General features: G+C 36.2%; 1 protein-coding gene across 4 annotated transcripts in view; it reads right to left on the reverse strand.

The window, feature by feature from the left end:
- Positions 1-17,013, reverse strand: part of SYNDIG1 (synapse differentiation inducing 1) — a 297,200-nt gene that overhangs the window by 110,571 nt on the left and 169,616 nt on the right. For 3 of the 4 annotated variants that reach the window (XM_078149688.1, XM_020987183.2, XM_078149689.1), the window contains exon 3: positions 11,868-12,005. In XM_078149688.1, coding sequence (XP_078005814.1) covers positions 11,868-12,005 — 138 coding nt within the window. Of the gene's footprint in view, positions 1-1,701; positions 2,393-11,867; positions 12,006-17,013 lie in introns of those variants that run through there. The other variant, XM_078149690.1, reaches the window with a different exon arrangement.

The following is a 17,013-nucleotide window of genomic DNA, read 5'->3' on the forward strand; positions in this document are numbered from 1 at the left end:
CAACAATACTGGAGGATTTATGATGAAAAATGTTTATCCACCTCCAGAGAGAGAAATGATGGAGTCTGAGTGCATATTGAAGCACAATTTTTCATGTCCTTAATTTTCCTTGCTTTTTTTTTTTTGCAACATGGCTAATATGGAAATATATTTTGCATTATTTCACATGCATAATTGATATCATATTTTTTGCCTTCTCAATGGGTAGGGGAAGGATGGGAGGAAGGAAGAGAATTTAGAGCTCAAAACTTTAAAAAAACTAAATGTTATACATATATATGTGTATACACACACACACACACAAAAAAAACTAAATGTTATACATATATATGTGTATACACACACACACACACACACACACACACACATATATATGCACATTTCTTTCTTTCTTTCTTTTTCTTTCTTTCTTTCTTTCTTTCTTTCTTTCTTTCTTTCTTTCTTTCTTTCTTTCTTTCTTTCTTTCTTTCTTTCTTTCTTTCTTTCTTTCTTTCTTTCTTTCTTTCTTTCTTTCTTTCTTTCTTTTTGTAAATTAAAAGGTAATGTCCAGGATATTGAGTGGAAAATGTTAGAACTTCATGTGGCCTGGAATGGAGCTCGGGGGTTACATTTGATCTGCGATCAAAGCCTCTTATTTCTCCTTACCATTCTTATTTTAGAAGCCAACTCTTAATTTGGAAGACCCTTTGTTTTTTGCTGAAAAACTGCAACAAGTTTTACAATAATCATCAATTTACACAAGGCAAAACCTTTCTATTTTATGGGAAAAGGTTTGTATTGACCTACTCTGACAATGTTAAATGAACAAGAATTTTGATTGCAATATCTTGACTTATTCTAGTGCCCTTAGTTGAATTCTTGGTTTTCTCAGCCTTCTGTACTACAAATAGATTTTCTTTGTCTTCTAGTTTACATAATTTGGATGGCAGGCTGAATTCAGATAAAATATAATCTGGCTCCTAATATACTTTTCTCATTTAATTATTGCTACAATTTGCAGTTAACAAAAGAAAGCAGCAATGGAGAATTGCCTTCTATGAAAAGGAATTAAATCAAGGAATATTAAATGTTTAAATATAGACAGTTTCTGTGGGCAGACAGTATCTGTGCAACAATTGTACTAAATAGACTAAGTTCTAGCTTGTTTTCCTACTCTATTGCAGAAAGACAAATTTGATAAGAAAAAAAAATAAACATCACAATATAATAGCCCATCCAGGCCCAACTCTTATCACTTGATCTGATTTACCACTTTTTCTGTGTGGCCTCTGGCAAGTACTTCAGTTTTCCTACCAGTAAAATGGGACTGTTATGGAATGGTTGTAATAGAGAGTGAATGTTTTAATCTGTATCTGTCATTTAATTCAATTTAAGACATATTTAAGTATCTACATACACAAACAACTATTCAGTGACTGAGGATAAAAATATGAAATAATAATAACTGACATTTATGTAGATCTTTAAGGTCTACAAAATATTTTGCATATATTAGCCTATTTCATTCTCTTACCAACAATATGAGACAAACCATGTAGCTACTATCATTTCCTTTTACAGATGAGAGAAACGATCTCTAGTGATTTAAAAAAAAACAAACAAACTGTAACAACCAATCTTCTATGCTCTTGTAGTTAATAAATGTTAGAGGTAAGATGGGAACACAAGTTTTGTTGACATCTAGGCCAATACTCAATTCACTATGCCATGTTGCTTATCTATGAGCTTGTGCTTTATTACAGGGAAAATCACAAGCTGTGGACTCTCCGTGGAATGAAATAGCCTTGAGTCAGAGTTGGGTTTGTAATCTAGACTTTAATAGCAAGGGTTGGGATCTAATCTTCTGTTTTTCTTTATTTCACATCGACTCCAGGACCTGAGGTTGCTGGTAGGATATCTATAATCATAAAACTACAAGCAATGAAAGGGCCATTCTTCAATTCAGTTTCTAAAAGTCTGTCATGTTTGGGTTTTGGTCAGCAGACCAGACTAAGAGCAGGACTGAAAAATTCATGGGGTCAGGCTAGGGACACCAGTTCAAATTTTGTCCACATTACACCATGACATTCACTTAAAAGCTCAGTTTCCTCATCTATTAAATAGAGATATAAAACTATCTCATAATGGTTATGGTGAGGTTTAAATGAGGTAGTGAATATGGATGTGTAGGGAAACAAAATGATATATAAATATTGTCACTATTTTCTAAGTGCTCATTATTTTAGAAAATCCATCATTTTATTAGTGTGGGCATTCCTTTTACCAAAGTGTTCTCATTTTTTCCAGGCTCAAGTTTTGATCAGTTGCTGTATTCCTCTCCTCCATGAAGATCAACCTTCTTGTGATGAGCTCCTCCAAAGTTAGGCTGGTACTGCACAGTCCATCCCTAGACCTATATTGGAAACGTTTGCAATCAATACCCACCACAACTTCCACTCAGCAAGCAGAACCTTGACAATACAAGGTCACCTCTATGCCACAGCTAAATATTCAATTAGGAATTTAGTAGAATGGGTTCCTTGTATCCATTAATTTTCTTTTTAAAGTGGGGACACTAGTTGTGAGTGTGCATGACTAGTAAGTAGACAGCTTCCCCTGTCCTTTAATTGAATTGGGTAAATATTTATTATTTGCAGAACACTATTCTAGACACTAGAGGAGACGTATATTTTAAATAATGAATAGTCTCCAAATAAATACCAAATAATAAAGAAAGATTGGAATATAGGCTCATTCTGACACTGAATAATGGCTAAGTGTTAAATGGTGTTTTAATAACTGTTGGATTTCTGGGGTCTGAGCTATTATTGTTCTTTTTCTTCCGCAGAGCTATGGATTTGCTTGGATCCTGGCAAAATTTTACTTGGTTTGATGTGTAATGCTAGCTGAGTGGTCAATTTTTATTTTATAATTTTTGTAAACAATTGAAACAATGAAGACCAGTAGTTTAGTAAGAATCAGAAGTGAAATCCCATTGAAAACTGGACATGCATATGTCATCAGTCCCCACAGAACCTACTATTCAGTAGCAGACACAAGCAGATTAACTGTGAAGACAATATCAAATAATACATAGTAACTGTAAAAAATAAATTATTATGTAAAGCCTGAGAGAGATAGCCATTACTGCAGAGAGGATAATGTTAAGGCATTATTGTAGAGGTGGGTTTTTGAGCGGATTTTAAAAGAATGAGTAGAAATTAAACAGATAGAGAAGAGAAAACTTAATATGAAGAAAAGCATGGGTTAGGAAAAGCACAGGGTATTTTTGGGAGACTGGGAGTAGTAACCTTTGTCTGGAGCACTGAGTGACTGAAGGAAAGTATAAGATAAGCTGTAAAGACAGGGTGGCATCAGCTATAAAAGTCTTTGAATGACTGAATAAGAAATTTAAAATTTACTCAGTAGGCAACAGGGAGCTACTGAAAGTTTCTGACCACAAGAGTTAACTATGCATAAGGAAAATTTATCCAGCAGTTCCATGATAAGGATGGATTGGAGGAGATGGGGACTAGAGGAGGGAAAACCTCTAAGTAGGCTATTACAATAATTCAGACAAATGGTAATGAGATCCTTGTTACTATTTTGGCAATGGGACCTGCAAAGAAAAGGTAGAGGTGAGAGGTGGTATTTAAGTGGAACCAATAGACCTAGGTAATTGATCTGATATGAAAATAAGGAGGGGGGAGGAAATAAAAACTTAAACCCCCCCCCAAGTTTTCATCTTTCAGAGGGTGGTTAATTTAGTCTGACTGGTTTTTGTACTGAATCAACTGGCTAAGTAAGTAAACGTACTGGATGTTTTGTCACTGTGTAGACATAGCTCAGTTTCAGGGAAGCTTTGAAGATGACAAAATTACATAAAAGAAACTAATACAATGGATGATAGGATCTGAAAAAATCCTAGCTGGCTAGGGCATTAGGCTAATAATAAGACAAAATTCAATAGGAATAAATGCAAAGCTCATAGCATGAAAAAAAATCAACTTCATGTACAAGATTTCTCACAGTCTCTTACTCCCATATCCAATCTGCTAACCAGGCCTGTTAATTTCTCCTCTGTAACACATTTTGTATATACCATTTCTTCTCTGATACTGCCACCACTTTATTGCAAACCCTTGTCTTGTCACACCTAGACTATTGTAACCTGCTGGTTGGTCTGCCTCCTTCAATTCTCCCCACACCTCACTGGAAAAACAAGTGAACTGGAAGATAGATCCAGTAGACATAATCTCAAAATATCTGGATTATCTGAAAGCCATAATCAAAAGTAGGACCTGGGAAGTATTTTTCAAGAAATTAAGAAGGAAACCTGTTCTTATATTCTGGAACCAAAAGGCAGAGTAAGCATTGAAAGAATCAATAATCACCGAGGAAAGAGATACCAAAATAAAAACTCCAAGGAACATTATAGGCAAATTACAGAATTATCAGGTCAGGGAAAAAATACTGCAAGCTGCTAGAAAGAAATAATTCAAATATTGGGAAGTCATAATCAGGATTACACAGGACTTAGCAGCTGTAACATTAAAGGATCAGGGGGCTTGCAACATGATATTTTGGAAGGCAAAGGAGCTAGGACTGCAACCAAGAATCACCAACCTGATGAAATTAAGCATAATAGTTCAAGGGAAAAATGGTCATTCAATGAAATAGGAGGATTTCAAGCTTTCATAAGGTAGAGACTAGAATTGAATAAAAATTTGATCTCCAATATCAAGACTCAAGAGAAGTCTGAAAAGGGAAAATAAAACAAAAGGGATTAAATGGAGCTAAACTGTTTAAATCCCTACATGGGAAGATGATACTTGTAATTCTTAAAATTTACACAGGTAGAAGGAATATACAGGGACAGAGGGTATGGGTATAAGGTGAATTTGAGGAAATGACATAAAATAATAAAGTGATGAGAAAGAGGAGTACATTGGGTGCAGAAGGGAGAGGCAGAATGGGGTAAATTATTTCACATGAAGAGGTATGAAAAACCTATTACAATGGAGTGGAAAAATGGTAGAATAGGTGATGGGCATCACCTGAACTTTATTCCCATCATTATTGGTTCAAAGAGGGAGTAATATACACAGTCGGCTGAATATAGAACTCTGTCTTACCTAACAGGAAAGTAGGAGGGGAGGAGATTAAGTAAAAGAGGGGAAGTACTGACAGAAGAGAGTGGCAGACAGAAATGAAACACTGTCAAAGAGGAAAAGGATGAAAGAAGAGAGATGACAAACAGAAGGAAAAATAGGATGGAGGGAAATACAGTTAGTAATCATAACTATGAATGTGAATGGGATGAACTCTTCCATAAAATGGAAGCAGAATCCTGCAATATGCTGTTTACAAGAAACATACTTGAACCAGAGAGACATACAGAGTAATGTTAAGGGGCTGGAGCAGAATCTATTATGCTTCAGCTGAAATTAAAAAATAAACAAACAAATAAGAAACACAAATCCTGATCTCAGACAAAGCAAAAGCAAAAATAGATCTAATTAGAAGAGATAAGGTAGGAAACCATATCTTGCTAAAAGGTACTATGGACAATGAAGCAATATCAATACTAAACATATATGTACCAAGTGGTATAGCATCCAAATTCTTAAAAGAGAAGTTAAGTGAGTTACAGGTCCTTGACCAAGTAAGAAAAAGAGAGCATTATGAAATGTAAAAGGTTATTTTGATTACATGAAATTATAAAAGCATTTGCACAAACAAAACTAATGCAACTAAGATTAGAAGGAAAGCAGAAAGCTGGGAAATAATCTTTACAACAAGTATGTCTGATAAGGGCCTTGTTTCTCAAATGTATATGGAACTGAGTCAAATTTACAAGAATACAAGCCATTCCCCAATTTGTAAATGGTCAAAGGATATGAACAAGCACTTTTCAGATGAAGAAATAAAAGCTAACTATTGCCATATGAAGAAGTGCTCTAAATCACTTTTGATGAGAGAAATATAAATTAAAACAACTCTGGGGTACCATCTAACATCTATCAGATTGGCTAATATGACAAAAAAAGGAAAATGATAAATATTGGAGAGGACATGGAAAAATTGGCATGCTAATAAACCGTTGGTGGAGTTGTGAGCTGATCCAGCCATTCTGGAGGGGAATTTGGAACTGTGCTCAAAGGGTAATCAAACTGTGCATACCCTTTGATCCAACAGTAGCACTACTAGATCTGTATCTCAAAAAGATCATAAAAAAGAGGGAAAGACCTACATGTGCAGATATATTTGTAGTAGCCCTTTTCATGATGGCAAAATAATGTAAATAGAGGGGATTCCCAGACATTGAGGAATGGCTGAACAAGTTGTGGTATATGAACGCAGTGGAATGTGATTGTGCAATAAGAAATCAGGAAGATTTCAGAAAAATCTGGAAAGACTTGTAAGAATCAATGCAGAGTGAAATGAGCAGAACCAGGGAAACATTATACACAGTGTCAGCAACACTGTGTGATGATCAACTATGAATGACTCAGCTCTTCTCAGCAACACAAAGATGCAAATACAAAGGGCTCACAAAGGAAAATGCTATCCATATCCAGATAAAGAACTGATGGATTCTGAATGAAGATCAAAGCATATTTTTTTCACTTACTTTATTCTTTTTTTGTGTTTTTTTTCCCTTTTGATCTGTTTCTTCTTTCACAACTGTGACTAACATGGGAATATGTTTTACATGATAGCATATGTATAACCTATATCAAATTGCCTACTATTTTACAAAGAGGGGAGGGAAGGGATGGAGGGAGAAAAATTTGGAATTCAAAATCCTGTAAAAATGAATGCTAAAATTTGTCTTGACATGTAATTGGGAAAATACTACTCAAGCAGTGAAAAAAAATAAAAAAAATTAGTCAGTCATGTGCTGCACATGAGAGAACTGAATAAATTCAGTTGCTCTAACTAGATAGTATCTACTCAGGGAAGAAGAAACAGATAAGATAATTGAATGAATTGGTTAGGATTTTACAAGTGACAAGCTGTGTATTACTCCACTTAAGAGGATATTAGATTTCAGAATATCTTCACTTGACAGAAGGATTTAATTTAGATTAATTTAATGAGTTTCAAAAATAAATAATAATAAGAATAATTGCTAGTATTTATATAATGTTTAAAGGTTTTCAAAGCATTTCCACAATATATCATTTATCTTCTCAATAAACATATAAAGTAGATGGTATAGTTATGTCCATTTTGCGATTGGGAAGCTGAGATACAGAGAGGTGAATTTATTTTTCCAGGGTCATACAGCCAATAAGTGTCTGAGACCAGAATTGAACTCAAAACTCCATGATTTCAAGTTCAAAGCTCTATCTACTGCACCACCTAGCTAATCTAAAATTTTTCTTTTGGTATGATACACATTATTTCTTTACTGTGGTCCCCTCCCCTTCAAATCAATTCCCAGAGACTCTGTCTCTGCAATTCATTCATTATTGGCAGAAACTGGATAAACATAGCCTAACAGCTGGGCTGAAACTCTGCAAATTCTTTACTGCTTTACACTGCAGGCATAGCTTATTCAAGAAAGTCATTAGAGATTGTGAAAGGAATAAGGCAGATAAACATATGTGCTGCTGTGTTTGGAAATAAGCTGAATATTCATGTACAAATGACTCTCATGTTTGAAGATTTTTGTCTTTGAGAAAATTAATTCCAAGAATGACTAAACTTTTATGCACATCACATTTCTCTTACACCATAATGATATTAATGCAGTGCCATGGAAAATGTTGATTTATAAAATAATTAGTGGTACTGGAAGGTCATTTGTATAATTTTAGTAGCCCTATTTTTAAAAAAAATCTAAGATTCATGTATCATGGACATATAAAATGATTATTTTTTTATTACTTATATTTAGACAGAACTAAAACCCACCTAAACATCTAAGGTATTAAACTTCCAGAAATATGTTAGACTTAAGGCTAAATATTAATGCATTAAAATTAAAAAAAATATGACAAACAAAATTTTTAAAAGCTATATTCCTAAAGGAGTTAGTACCTTGGTCCTTATTTTCTTATAGAAAAGCAGCCTGGCATAGTGGAGAGTGCTGGGATAGAGTCAGCAGGACTTGAGCTCCCACTTCACCTTTGATACTCTCTGTATGACACTAATCCAGTCATTTATCATCAATGTATCTCAAGCCACTCCCTAGGACATGTCCTAGTCTAGTTCCCCACATTGGGAATTACTCCAAAATGATGTCTTTCCAACATTTTTTGCAATAATTCTTGGGTAAGGACAACATGAGTGTTCCAAAGACAGAAACATAGCATATATCAATATGTATGCTATATCAAAGAGTTACTTAAGTGCTAACTGGAAAAAAAAAAGATAAAATCCTTCTGGTACTGTATTTTTTTGTGTTGACTGATGAGAGGAAGATCACGGAAGATCAGGCTGGAAAGTGAGGATGGGTAGGATCAAATTATAAAGTGTTTGAAATGTTAGTCAAAGGAATTTCAACTTGACTTCAGTAGGCAAGAGGGTTTCACTGAAGGCTTTTAAATAGATATGTGACGTGACTATATAAAAGAAGCAACTCCTACACATGTGCACACACACCCCCCCCACACTTTCTGATCCATGACTTCAAAGAGGAAGTGGAGAACTCTTCAATGAAAAAGAAATAATTCAAGATTGTGGGATACTTTTGCAAAGACCAGTGTGTTCCTGGTAGAAAATCTCAATAACCTTTCTTCTACCTCAAGGATTCTTACGAAAATAAAAAATCAGTAATAAATTTTTTTTGCTAGTTTGGCACTAATTTTTATACTATTCTTTAACTCAGGGAGTGATAATAGCTTTTATTAGTTTAAAGGCTCCATACTACTTAAATTCCCATTTGCAGTATTTTATATACACCTTCAGGGAGCATGGCTAGAGGCTAGCAGTAAGAGGAAAGATTCTTGTTAGACTATGGATACTATAGAAACACATGTAGAATCACAGAAATGCAGAGTCTTGGAGTTCGAAAGGGCATCAATGACTTTCAAGTCTAACCTATATCTGAACAAGAATTTCCTCTAAAAACAAATTTGACAACATTTCTAAGCCTTTACTGGAAGTCCACCAGCTTCTATTTGTTTTACATATCAACCTAGGTCCTTTGTAATTTGAAATTCCATTTGCATTCCATTTGGTTTACAGACCATCAAACTGCTCCTATTTGATTTAAGTTGCATCATTGAATATGCTGCTATTTGCATCTAAAAATATACAAAATTCTTGCAAAGTTATTCTTCATCAGCCCATTTTTGCCACCTTTTATGCTGCCACATTTGACTCTTACTTGGAGTATCTCAGCAACCTAATCCAGGCTCTGAAATGTAATTTAAGCAGTGAGGGGATGTGGCTGCTAGTCTAAGGATAAGGAGAAGGATTGCGCTTTTTTGTGAGAATGTTTTGTAACTTTCTTGTGATCAGTGCCTAGTTTCTACTTCTCCAGTTTTTCCAACCAGAAGGAAGGCCATTGGGAATCCTGGCCAGCCTGTTCAAGGCTGGGGATTCCCTGTTTGTCACTGTCAGCTCTGCTTAAAGAGCAATGCAACAGAAAGTGTTCAGCATTCCTACACCTATGTGGGATTGATAGGGACAGACAGTCTGGAATGAGAATGCCAGGAATGGACATGAAGTCATGAATATGAAAGGAAAAGCAAATCACTGGTCTCTCCCTGTCAGCTTCCAATACCAAGGCTCCTCAAATTCTAAAGTGTCTCATTAACCCTTGCCTTACCTCCTGGGGAAAAACAAAAACAAAAACAAAAACAGAACGTAAGCTGAACTCTGGAGATAGGTGATTATTGGGTTGTGTGGGATATATTGTTGTTTTGCTCTGAAAAGTTTCTCTTCGTGTTAGATTAGAATGCTCCCTCTCCCTGCCATAGAGACATTAATGCTTAGAAGAGAGACAACTTAACCTGGAAATTGCAGGGAGCTTTGGGAAGACAAATGCTAGCTAAACACCTCTTGCTTTCTCTCCTAAAAGCTTCTTGGATCATTATGTGCCAATAAATGAAAAGAAAATTGAGGTGACTAAGAAGAGACATACTACCATGGAGACATGCTGTACAACTGGAAGAAAAAGGGAGATGGATGGGACAGGAGAGATCTCTACCTGTCTCTCCCTAACAAGCAGCACACAAAACTAGCTATCCATTAAAAAGAAAGGCATTAGCTTATAGAGATGTCATTACCCTCAAGTGATTCTTTTATCTTTTAGGGGCAGAGAAGGGCATACTATATAATAATTAACATTTATATAGCACTTTCAGGCATATGATACTTACAAGGACCCTGTGAGGTAGGTGTTGTTGTTTTCCCTGTTTTACAGATGAAGAAACTGAGACTTCAAGAGGTGACAGGATTTGTCCAGAATCACATAGCTAGTAAGCATCAAAAGTAAGATTTGAAGTTGTCTTCCTGCTTCTAGTTCCAGTCCTGTGCACCTGGGCATCACCTAGCTGCCCTATTAGGCCTGGATCTGCCCATAACCAATGCATCTGGGATTATTGACCATAGCCGATTCCCACCCCTTTATCCTTTTTTCTTAAAAACCTGAATGCACCACTATTTTTGGCCTTCTTTATTACAACTTTCTTGTACTGCAGTACATTGCCTAATTGGGGACCTCTTACCTTCGCAGCTGGGTACCTGTTAGTGGGTCTGAGCAGTTATTTAGAAATAGAGGCTATTTTAATATCACCCTCAGCAACTGGATGACTTTATTCTATTTATTTATTTTTGGTGAGGCAATTTGGGTTAAATGACTTGACCAGAGTCACAAAGCTAGTGAGTGGTTTATGTCTGAGGTATTTGAACTCAGATCCTCCTGACTCCAGGGCCGGTGTTCTATCCACTGCACCAACCAGCTGTCCCAAGGATGACTTTATTTTCACTGCCCAGAGGTGTGCAGCTAGGTGACCTAATGGATGGAGGAATAGAATTCAGGAAGAACTGAATTCATATCTTGCTTCAAGTGCTTAGTATCATTGTCACTCTGGGAAAGTTACAACTTCCCCATAGCCCCAGTTTACTCATCTGTAAAAGGGGTATAGTAATCTTAGAGGGTTGTTATGAGATCAAGTTAGATAGCATGTGTAAAGCACTTTGCAAATCTTAAAGTGGTAAATAAATGAAATTATTATGATTACATATGTATATATATATATATATATATGTACATATATATGAATATGTGTCCGTGTGTGTGTGTGTGTGTGTATATACACATGTGTGCATATATAATATATATATATATATATATATATTATATGTATACATATATATATATATATATATGTATATACACACACACACACACACAAAAAGATTTATCAAGCTTTCCTGTTCTTAGAAATATTTCTCTTTTTTTGCCTTTTTTTGGGGGCGTGAGGCGATTGGGGGTTAAGTGACTTGCCCAAGGTCACACAGCTAGTAAATGTTAAGTGTCTGAAACTGGATTTGAACTCAGGTCCTCCAGACTCCAAAGGCCAGAGTTCTATTCACTGTGCCACCTAGCTGCCCTCTTAGAAATATTTCTAAAGGGTAAGGCAAGATAGTGAAGAAAGAAGACTTTTACAGTTGCTAAGGGATGATGAAATGTTGAAGAGACTCAAAAGTAATTCAGTCTTTATTTCCTAAGCACACTCCTCATCTACCCTGGGCTTACCTGCTTTGCCCTATTCTCCAGATTTTTGCTCTGACAAGTGCATATCCCCCTTTCCCTCAGACACAAGTTGAATGAGGTCACTTCAGGTTACACTGCTAAAAACTTCATCAGGTGTGTGCATTGAATTAAGAGAACTGAGCCATGTATCATGATTGTGTTTTTACATTACCTCATGGGACAAGTAAAAGGCAGCAATTCCCAAAGGCCAGAAGCAGCAGAGCATGGAGAAAACACTGAGGCCCAGATGATCCCGTGGAGGCATCATCAGAAAGTTGTCCTCACTCTCTGTGTCACTCGAATAGTCACTCTGGAACAGCAAAGGGAGGAGGAATAGGAAGATGGGGAAGAGAGAAAACACTGGTTAGTGACAATATTGGCCAATAAGTATTCCTTAAAGCCTATTAGGTACCAGGTACTGTGATATGGGGGCTATGTGTTTAAGCATAAAGAATAAAATAATATCTAATTGGGGGAGACAACAAATGAATATGTGAATACATATAATTGTAAAGTGAATAAATATAAATATATACAAATTAGTTAAATAAAAAGTAGTTTAAGAATGAGGACACTAGCAATAGTGTGCGTCAGAAAATTCTTCATATAAAAGATGGTGCCTGACCTCCCTGATAAAGGAAGAAACAGATGCTGTGAAGAGGGGGTGTTAGAAAGGAACATGAAATTCTAGGCTTGTGGAACAACTGGTGGTGGTGGTAAGGAGCAAAGTGGGGGTGAGGGGGAGTTTACAGCCACTGCGATCAATGCTTTTTACTGATATTATCTCATCTGACCCTCACAACAACCTTGAGAGGTAGATGCTATTATTATCTCCATTTTACAATTGAAGAAACTGAGGCAAACAGTGACTTGTCTGAAGTAGCATAGTTGGAAAGTATCTGAGACTGGATTTGAACTCAGGTCTTCCTGACTCCAGGCCCAATGCTCTGTTCCCTAGCACAACTAGTATAAAAGTATGGAAATGGGAGGAGTGTTGCATGTGACAAGGCCAGCTTGGCAGGATTGTAGAGTACAGGAGGCCAAGTAATGGGCGTCATTGGAACTCTATGGGACCTTAAACTCTTGAGGAATCACAGAATCATAGAATTTCAGAGCTGGGAATGATGCCAGAGATAAATTTATCCAACCCATATCCGATCAAGGATACTTTTTACATTTTCCAACAACAGATCCTCCAAGGACTGCTTGAAATACTTTAGTGACAGGGATCCCACTGCTACCCATGGGTGCCCAGTCCACTTTTGGACATCTTCATGGGTTTGGAAGATTTTCTTAATGTTAAGAATGAATTGCCATTATGCAATTTTACCAATTATTTTTAAGTATTCCCCTAGATCTCAAGCAGAAAGAATGGATTTAGTCCCTATTCCTTAAAGTACTGACAACTATTGTCAAGTCTTCCCTGAGTCTCATGTCATGGTGACATCTTTAGGTCCCAAGCAAATAGTCTATTCAAGTTGAGTTTGAGGTGGGAGACCCTTAAATACTTAATCCTAGTCAATCAAGTTATTTCTTTAATCAGAGAATTATAGAATTAGAGCTAGAATGGGCCTTATAGGCAATCAAGGCCAACCCACTCGCTTTATGTGTGATGAAACTGTGACTCAGAAATATTAAATGGCTAGTAGTACAAGTCAGAAGCTGGATTTGAACATAGTTCTTCCAAATTCTAAGCACAGCATTTTATAGATGTAACCACATTATACTGACATTCAGTAGAAGTTAATCACAGATATTTTATTTCAAATTCTTTCATGATGTGAGAATTTGAGTATGGAAATTAATTTAAAAATTCTTATATGAGCAGTTCCATTCTTTTGGGAGTCATTTTTCCTTATCCAAAAACTTGTTATCAAAGGTTGTCAAGCAAAGACTGGAAACCAGACATTAACACATAAATGTATCTTGTCGTTCTTATTCTTAATGGCTTCCCATGACTTATGAGTTAGTTTGTGATCTATGTATATAGAAAGATTTTGTTTGGGACTATATTGAAGGTGAATTTTACTACAGAGCTCATTTCCTATTAAACAATATTTGAATGAGTGTTCTGTTATATATTTGCCACTGCCTTCCTTAAAAGGTGATATACCTGCCCTTTGTGAGATGACAGTAACTGCTGTTAAGTCAGTATTCTGTAAATGCTGGCCCCAGATTTATCATTCGTCTTCAGAAACCCCAAACTGTTTGTGCAGGTGGTCTTTGAATATAAAAGAGATAAGATATTCTAGCGTACAGGACACTAGATTTGGAGTTCAAGGACCTAAAATCAAGTCTCACCCGGGCCGGTTATTAACTATGTGGCATTAGAAAAGTCATTTATCTTCTCTGAAATTTAGTTTTATCATTTGTAAAGGGAGAATAAGCCTACTTACTCTTCTTATGGCATAGGGTTGTTGTGAGTCATGAATTAAGTGATATATATATATATATATATATATATATATATATATATATACACACATACATACACATATATATACACACACATACATATATATAGATATAGCAATTTGTATATTATGAAATTCTATAGAAATGCAATATATCATCATTGCTGTGGTTATTGTAGTTGCAGGTAATATGCTAAGGATATATATATATATATAAACCTCAAGTGACAACACTTGTATCTGTCTGTCCCTGTCTCTAGTAGATCCCTGTTTCCAGATTCACATCAGGAAAATGCATAGAAAAGCCCAGATTTCAGCATTAGTACACTATAACACATCCACACAAACTACAGTCACAATGATTAAAACTCCCCTACTGTTTGTGTGTATGTGCACTCATGTCTCTAGGTACACACAGGTGAGAGAGAGACAGTTGGGTGTGAAATCATTTGACCCGTGTTCAAATACTTCCTTTGATACCTACTAGCTTTGTGACCTTGGGGAAGTCATTTTGACTCCATAGAACTCATCCTTAATCTAGAATAATGAATTAGATGAGACAATGTCTTAGGTCCCTTCCAATTCTAAGTCCTTTGATCTAAAACAGAATCTTTTTTTTTTTTAATGTGAGACTGGACTTGAAACAACTAACATATTTCAAAAAACAAACTTATGAGTTAAAGTATAAATTATGAGTTCCTAAAAAGTCTTCCCAACTTTTTGGTGTGCATAACCTAGCGAAAAGAATTATTCATGTGACTGTTTGGGATGCAATTATGAATGTACTACATACTTTTTTTCATAAAAATAGTTTGAATGCTTTGCAAATTGTATGATCAACCTTTTGAAACTCCATGAACCAATTTTTGACCTAAAAATGTTAAAATGACTAATTCTTTTATGAAAACATATATAGTACCTTCTCTCAACATAAGCTATCATTTTTCCTGTTTCAAGAATCACATAATAGTCAGGCATCAATCCTGTGTCAAAGTAATTTCCATTCTTTCTACTGTGCCACATTCTTTCCCATATGGTATTTCAAAACAGTAGCATAAAATGAAGATTACCATCATTATGTCTAGCACAGAAGGAAGAATTTAAGAACATACAGGGATGAATAATTCATTGTTAAGTTTATAGACCTTAAACCTTCCAGGTGGTGTTGCCCCATTTTTTTTTTTTTTGTCACATCTCTGAATGCCTCCATCTTTTATGTGAATGAAAAATGTGTAACACTCAGGGCTTCCAGACAGCTTCTGGGTATTTAGACAGCTGTGTATATTCCCATACAGTAGCTCTTCTAAAGAAAGCAGCTTCTGTGCACTGAACTACCACATTCAGTCTACATAATCTTCAGATATGCAACTGTTGAATCAGAATGGAAAACTGAAGTTCAGATTACTGGATTTATCTATCATTCATTTAATTAATTCACTAAAAGTAGATAATTTGATAAAGATGGATTTTTTGTTTGTTTTTAATCTTGGTGTTGTCTTTTTTTGTTTTTCTGTGAACCTGAGATTTCATCATGTAGGGAATATCTAGAGGGGAAATTGCTTCCACTAGAGCTTATTAACTGCTCTTAGATCCTATTTCATCCCAGCCTCCTAGCTTCTTCAAGTTTCAGCTAAAGTTCCATTATCTGCAGGAAGGTCTTCTTAGTCTTCCTTAGCTTTTGTGTCTTCCACCTAAGATTATCCTCAATTTACCCTATATACATCTTATTTGTAGATAGTTATTTGCATGTTGTCTCTCTTATTAGACTATGAAGTACTTGACAGTGAGGATTGTTTTTTGACTTTCCTTGTACCTCCAGGACTTAGCACAATCTCTTGCACATAATAGGACAGTTTTAAAAGGCACAGCAAGTTTCTTATAAATACATACACACACATATATATGTATATGCATATATACATATATAATATATTTGTCGTTTCATAGGCATTTTTTAATTACTATTATAATACATTATGGAAATGCTTGTTTTATTCCATAAATTAAAAATAAAATAAAATTTGGAAAATATTAAAAAATAAATGCTAGGAGGGCGAAGCCAAGATGACAGAGTAAAGGCAGGGACTCACCTGAGCTCCCCCCAAACCCCTCCAAATGCCTTTAAAAATTACTCTAAACAAATTCTAGAGCAGGAGAATCTGTAAAAAGATGGAGCAAAACAAATTTCCAGCCCAAGACAACTTGGAAGGTCATCAGGAAAGGTCTGTTGCACCAGGGTGAGATAGGAGCACAGCCTAGAACAGGCCACTCTAGCACAGACCTGGTTTCAGCAAACTCAGATCAGGTGTCTGGTCAACTGAATCACTGGCAACTGAATACCTGGCAGCAGTGGCGGTTTCCAGACCTCTCAGCCCACAGATGCCAAAGACAACTTGGAAAGTTGACAGGAAAGATTAGTTGCACCTGGGTGAGAGTGGAGACCAGTCCAGCACAGGCTGTGCCCCAGCAAACCAGGAGCGCATATTTGGAGTGACTGAATCCACAGTGGCAGCAGCTGCTTCTGGAGCTCTCAGCCCAAAAATTGTAAAGGAGTTGAACAACTGGTCAGAAGGAGATTATAGGGAACTCTTTGCTAGCTGGACTGTGTTGCTTTGCCCATAGGCAGATTGGGGTCATAGTCCTGGGTGGCAGTCCCAGAGTGAGGAGGAGCACATAGCATACCAGAGCTTGTGGCTGCAATAGAGGGGAAACCCTCCTCATAGTTCCAGGGCAGAAAAGAGGGCTTGTGGTCACTCATAGACCAGAGCACAGGCCAGGAGAGGAGTGAACACCTCTCTTTAGATCATACCACCTCAGAAGAACTGAAAACTTACAGGTCCCTAGAAGTATCCCTTAAAACAGCTGCACAAAACCCCTGAAGCTTGGGACAGTTCATTCCTCTCC

Source organism: Phascolarctos cinereus, unplaced genomic scaffold (genome assembly GCF_003287225.1).
Source record: "Phascolarctos cinereus isolate Bilbo 61053 unplaced genomic scaffold, phaCin_HiC Scaffold_2;HRSCAF=192, whole genome shotgun sequence".
Classification (NCBI taxonomy): Eukaryota; Metazoa; Chordata; class Mammalia; order Diprotodontia; family Phascolarctidae; genus Phascolarctos; species Phascolarctos cinereus.